This window comes from Pseudophryne corroboree, chromosome 1 (genome assembly GCF_028390025.1).
Source record: "Pseudophryne corroboree isolate aPseCor3 chromosome 1, aPseCor3.hap2, whole genome shotgun sequence".
NCBI lineage: Eukaryota > Metazoa > Chordata > Amphibia > Anura > Myobatrachidae > Pseudophryne > Pseudophryne corroboree.
Window position 1 is genome coordinate 1,213,059,467 of NC_086444.1, and position 6,565 is coordinate 1,213,066,031.

Consider the following 6,565-nt stretch of genomic DNA (forward strand, 5'->3'; position numbering starts at 1 on the left):
TTAAACCATTCACTACCCAACTACGAGGGCCTCTTGCCCTATCATTTGGGCGGGCGGGTGGGTGCCTTCTTGGATCCTTAATCAGCAATGAAAGAGGGAGCCTGCCTGTTCTTCCTGGTCTTTTGTACCTCCCAGGTAACTCTCCTCCCCTTTCTCCTATAGGATCCTACTGTGCTACTTGCTCTATTCCCCCCCCCCCCCTCCCCCTTTCCCTTAATCCCTGCCCCAGGCTCCTTCTTTTAAAAAACCCAGGACGCTTATTTATTCTTGGGCCTAATTTGTCCCTCGAATTCTTTAAGCCGTCCATTGATTTTATTAACGGCCTCGCCGTCCACCCCCTACCCCCCCCCCCTTTTTCTCCCCAATAACCACTCGGACAACTGAATTGCGATTTAAAAGGTCACAGCCAAATTTATTGATTGGATTAGAATTGGTACTCTATAAGTGGGTGGCGAGAAAGCAGTGCATACCCCCGGCTACAGCCTCCATATTAATTTCTCCTAGATTAAACAACGGGGCGGAACCTAAGTCCCGCCCTTGCGCAAGTTAGCTGAGCGGTACCACTTCCCCTCATTGGCATAGCACCGGTCCACCCTTAAGATGACGACCGTGTCGGCCCTTGAGGCCACGACAAATTCGCCAAGTATCTGGGGAAGTGCCGGCCAACCGACGTTGCGCTACTACAGACCGCCGAGGAGCACTGCTTGCCGCCATAGCCTGGTTCCTAGAACCCAGGCCCGCCACCCCCTGCTACCTCATGCCTTCCACTGACGCTTTCTGCTATGTCGCCCAAGAATATAGCTAAACCTTCCTCTGTCAGGTGTACTCCGTCTTGCCTGAACAGCCCCTCCTCTCCGAACCTCAACAACGGATGCCTGGCGATTGTATCGCCTTCTTCCGTTAATAGGCGGGCTACCGCTTTGTTCACCTTCCTTCTGACCCTTTCTAACCCCGGGCCCCCCTGCGCCCTTGGGACTATATCGGACCAAGTGATCCCTGTATTGGGCCACCTTCCCTTCAGCCATTGAATGTCAGCTTGTATTGCCGCAATCAGCTCGCTCCCCTTGCTTTTTCCCAGATCGTTGCCCCCTAGGTGTATTACGACCCTCCCTGGCATCCCGTGTGCCCTCTCATTCCTTAGCAACGTGTCCCGTAGCCCTTTCCATCTCAAACCCCTGATGCCTATCCATTCCACTTCTGCCCCCCACTTTTGTGCTAAATCCCCGGCTGATTTGTGTCTGCTGGCCCAGTAAATATACGAGTGGCCGACCATCCAGACTCTCCCGTCCTTCTTTTTCCCTCCTGAAAAGCAGAATTACACATGTACGTTACCCCCTGTTGTATGCGGCCTTTGCTTGCGAACTTTCACGCGACCCAAATGAAGGCGAAAACCACAAAACCTCATTTTGTTTGAGGGCAAAATTGGAAAAATTCCTTCAATCCCCCATTTTAATGGCGGGCAGCTTAAGGCCTTGGGTTTCGCGAAAGACGCCGCGCTGCTTTCTAGTCGTGCTTTTCCGTGCGTAAGTATACCTTGTACGCTCCCGACTTCCACCTGCCTAGCTTTTTGATCTCGCTTGCTGGCAACCCCTCCGCCTCCGCGCAGGTAGCCGCCCCTATCCTAAAGGAATGGGTACCGTATTGCCCCACGGGCAGCTGCAATGCCCTCAGGCCCTTCTTGAATACGCTTTGGAACTGGAATCTAGTCAGGGGTGAACCGCTATCGTGCACTAGCCACTGCGGCCAGGGCCCTTGCGGGCGTCTCCGCTCGAAATCGCTTGCCAGTGTTACCGCGCATGTGCTTTGCTCTTCCTGCCTTCCTATCGTTACCCAGCGCCCCCGGCCTAACTGATCTGTTTTTGACTTGTGTATTTTGCAGAGCACCCTATCTTTTTCCACCGCTACGTTGCCTGCCATTAGGCCCGAATCTTTTGAGCTCTTGGAGCTCGCTACCAGCTCCCCTACCCTGAAAGCTCCTAAGAATGCGAGGGAAAAAGCCAGGCGGAAAAGCCCTGTTTCGTACTCATCCGCTGCAATGCGACTCACTACTTCTATTAAGTTCTTAAGCATGGGGCGCCCTATGGGCCTGCGCGCGTCGCCTGGCGTCGCCTGCTCCCTTGCCCACCCTTTTAGCGCTTTTGATAACAGAAATGACTTTGTTGGGTCCTCCTCCCCTCTAAGCTTTGCGACGTACGCTATCCCTGCGAGTGTTGCGGACATTGCTGCCTTAGATCTCCCCTGGCTATACCCCTGCCACACGTACTCCAACAGTTCCTCGCGAGCGTTCTTACCCGCCTCTCCTTTTCCTATCCTGAACGCCTGCCATTCGCTGAAAGCCGCCTCGTACGTCCTCAGCGTCCGCGGTGCCACTGCCTTTCTTGCTAGCCTTGCTAGCCCGGCTTGATAATCTGCCAGATATAATCAGGACAGTGTAAACCTTCCGACCTGGCTTGTGGTGCGAGCGCCCTGAATCTATCCCACTGGAACCTGGAAAGTGCATCCGCAATCTCATTTTCCACCCCCGGGACGTGGCGCGCTATGAAGTCTATGTTCTTTTGCAAGCAGCGCAGCACTAGGTGCCTCAGTAGCCTGAGCGCTTGCGGCGATTCCGCTTTCTGGTTGCTTATCGCCTGTACCACCCCTAAGTTATCGCACCAGAATACTATGCTTTTGTTCGCCAACCTGTCTGCCCATAACTCCACCGCTACTACTATGGGGAAGAGCTCCAGCAGCAACATATTTTTTGTCCACCCGGCCTCACGCCATGCCTCCGGCCAAGGCTGCGCGCACCATTCCCCTGCCAAGTAAGCCCCAAAGCCAACTGCCCCAGAGGCGTCGGTGTACAATTGTAGCCCTGTGCTGTGCACCGGCTCGGGCAGCCATACTCGTACCCCATTGAACTCCTTTAGGAATTCCAACCATACCCGCATGTCCTGCCTCAGCTCGCTTGATATGCGTATCTTATAACGCGCCTTCCTGACCCCGCAGGTCGCCCTCTCTAACCTGCGACAAAACACTTTGCCCATGGGAATGACCCTGCATGCAAAATTCAACAATCCTAACAACGACTGCATCTGTTTTAGCGTGACTTTTTCCGCCCCTGCGCATTCCTGCAGCCTGCCCCTCAGTTTTTCTATCTTCTCAACCGGTAGTCTGCACAGGCCAAGCTCCGTGTCAATCTCTATGCCTAGAAATGTTAGCCTTGGTGTGGGCCCTTCCGTCTTCTCTGCTGCTATCGGGACCCCTAGCTGCCTGAACAGCGCCTGCGTCGAGAATAACAGCTCCTTGCATTCCTTGCTGCCCTTAGGGCCCATTAGCAGGAAGTCGTCTAAGTAATGCGTTACCCCGTTCGCGCCTGTCCCTGCCTTCACGCACCATTCTAGGAATGAGCTGAACCTCTCGAAGAAAGCGCATGAGATAGAGCAACCCATTGGTAGGCATTTGTCTATGTAGTATTGTTCGCCTAGCTTAAAACCCATGTACCTGAAGGAATTTGGGTGGAGTGGTAGCAGGCGAAACGCGGACTCGATATCAACTTTTGCCAGCAACGCCCCTTCGCCGCAACCCTGCACCATGGCTAGCGCCTGCTCGAACGATTGGTATGATACGCTACACGCCTGGGGGTCTAGGGCATCGTTTATTGATTCGCCCTCTGGAAAAGATAGGTGCTGTATCAACCGGAACTTTCCTGCCTCTTTCTTAGGGACGACCCCTAGCGGTGAAACGCACAGCCCTTCTAGGGGCGGCGAGGGGAATGGTCCAGCCATGCGCCCCAACTGTATTTCCCCGTCTATTTTGGCCCTGACCACCTCCGGGAAATCTCTTGCTGACTTTAAATTCCTCTTTGCTACTGCTGACACTGGCCTCTCTAGTGGTAACTTGAAACCCTCCCTGAACCCCTTTTCCAAGAAGGCCGCCTCCCCTCTTAGCGGGTAGCGGCCTAGCCAACGCTGTAGCGGTTCAGTATTTATTGGGGAGGGCGCCTTGCTTATCCCCCCCTTTACCTTGGGCGCGACTGCAGTCTTTGGCTGAATGATTTGCGTTGCAGCGCATGCATGTGTGCTTGTAACGGCAACCCGCTCCCCTGCTGCATGTGTGGGAATTAAACGCGTAGCATTTCCCTTTTGTTGCGGCGCTACCGCCTGCTTTTGGCAGAAAGGGCTGCCTGCGCTCTGCCGGTTGTGTCGCCTGATTTGTGACTTCCAGCCAAACCTCTACGTCTTTTACCCCAAAACTAATGACCTTCAACCCTTCTTGCTTTTCTCTAAATTTTTCGTCATATTGCCTCCAAACCCCCGTTCTGGCCGTCATGTACATGGTATGTATCATGTGCATGTAACGGAGGATGTTCAAGGCCTCGGCCGGCCTTGTTTCAATGTAGCATGCTGCGAAAACATACATACCCTCCGTCCAATGCGCGTAATCTCTTCGCGCCTCCTCTTCCCTTGCGCCCGCTGCCTTAGCCGCCTTTAGACCGCGCTTCGCTTCCTCCGTCATTGCGAAGACGTCCACGAACTTTCCCTTACGTATACCATCCTTTACCTTTGGCCTAACCCCCCTCAATATTGCTGTATTAGCGCAGTGCACCATACTCTCCTGCGAATCTGGCCCTGCGTCCCCCTTCTTCCCCGCCTCCCTGCTGCGCTTCTTGCTACTCCTTTTGCGTTTAAAATATTTTCTGAACTGTCGCCGCCTTTCGGCGGAGCTAGATGAGTCGCTCGAGTCAGTGTATGATTCGCTACTGCTAGAAAAAGACTTTCGCTCACCTGTTCCTGAAGCCTCGGGTGTCCGATTGACCATCTCTGCCGCTCCGTTCTGTCCCTCGTCGCGCAGCGCGCCCGCCGGGACTTGATCTGATGGTGGCCCTGGTGCCGGCTGTCTATCTTCTATGGAGGCTGGAACCTGTAACCTCACAGAGGATATGTGTAACGTATCTGCCGGTTGCGGCCGAGGCTGCTCCACTGGGTGCCGCTGCTGCCCCTCTAGCGGCTGGAGGGCCTGCGCCCTACTGCTCTGTCCGCGGTCTCCTGACCCCAACCTTCCGCTGCTCCCTGTCCCCATTGCCTGACCCGGATGCTGTTGCGGGCCGCTGTCTAAGGTGAGGGGCAGCCCGCATGACTGGAGGGGGGTTGCCCTGTGGAGGGCTCCTCCCGGGTGTGTGTAATGGCTTGCTGCTGCGGGCTGCGACGGGGGTGGGTACCATGGGGTTTGGGCGCTGGTGGGCCAGCCGCTCGCCCATTGCGGGTAATGGGCCGGGGGAGGGTGCAGCCCTGCCTGCCACCAGGGGGGGGGGAGCGATGTGTGCTGTTGCCCCCACCCCATATGCTGCACCGGTGCGTATTGCGGCTGGCTGCACGCCGCTTGTTCTGGCAGTGCGTGCGGTGTGAGGGAGCTCCGCACCAATATTGGTGGGTACGTGTGGCTCATGTGCAGCGCCGTTGGGGGTGTATGCCATGGCTCCGGCGGTGGGGCCTGTCCCGCCGGAGGCGTGCTATGCGGCTGCTGTGCATGCCCCATCATGTGCGGGTGCATGCTGTTAATGCCTTGGGATGCGGGGGGGTTACATGTGGGCTCCGGCGGTGGTGCCTGCCCCTGGTTTGCACGTCCCAACGTGTATGGGTACGTGCTATACATGTCCAGGGATGCGGGGGGTGTACATGCGGGCTCCGGCGGTGGGGCATGTCCCTCCGGAGCCGCAATCTGCTGCTGCCGCCTATTGTCTGTGCGCCCCCTCATTTGTGGGTACGCGCCGGTGCCTGGGGCTGCGGGGGGGGGATTCTGTGTGTGCTCCGGCGGTGGGGCCTGCACCGCCGAAGCCGGGGTTTCAGGCTGCCGCTGCTGCAGAGCGGCGCCGAGCGTGACGCGTTCGCTCGGCGCCGGAAGGGGAGGGGCTTGCGTGCCGAGCGACGGGATGTGCTGTATCACATCCCGCGCCGGGCTGTGCGTTGGCTCGCCGGAGCCTGCCTCGAGGCCGCCGCGCGCCAGCCAGGTATGGAGGGGGGAAGCGGGTGGGGGTCTCGCCGACCCCGGCCGGGTCCCGTGGCCGCGTGCAGTACCGCCCGCTGCCGCGGACTTCGGTGCGTCTGCTTGTATGAGACGCTGGGGGGGGGCTGCATTCCTCTTAGGCCTGGGCATGCTGTTTGTGCAGCGATGGGTCTTAAATGACTTGGGCTAACTGTGTATGGATGCTTGAATGGGGACTGCAGTATGTGTATATACCTGCAGTTTGGGAGAGGGGGAGCGCAGGGGGGTTAGTAATGTAAATTGTACTTATGCCTTCCTTTGATTCCAGGAGCTGTGATGGTGGGTGCCTTCTTGGATCCTTAATCAGCAATGAAAGAGGGAGCCTGCCTGTTCTTCCTGGTCTTTTGTACCTCCCAGGTAACTCTCCTCCCCTTTCTCCTATAGGATCCTACTGTGCTACTTGCTCTATTCCCCCCCCCCCTCCCCCTTTCCCTTAATCCCTGCCCCAGGCTCCTTCTTTTAAAAAACCCAGGACGCTTATTTATTCTTGGGCCTAATTTGTCCCTCGAATTCTTTTCTTTTGGTAAGAAGTAATGTTGCT

The 6,565-nt window shown here is 56.5% G+C and overlaps 1 protein-coding gene across 1 annotated transcript; it reads right to left on the reverse strand.

The window, feature by feature from the left end:
• Positions 1–385: 385 nt before the first annotated feature.
• LOC134930666 (uncharacterized) lies at positions 386–5,775 on the reverse strand. Its single transcript, XM_063925353.1, has 2 exons — positions 4,767–5,775; positions 386–2,408 (listed from the first exon to the last, which is right to left on the reverse strand). Exons 1-2 carry the CDS (start codon positions 5,734–5,736, stop codon positions 1,504–1,506), a joined length of 1,875 nt encoding a protein of 624 aa, XP_063781423.1. The 5' UTR covers positions 5,737–5,775; the 3' UTR covers positions 386–1,503.
• Between the last annotated feature and the right edge of the window lie 790 nt (positions 5,776–6,565).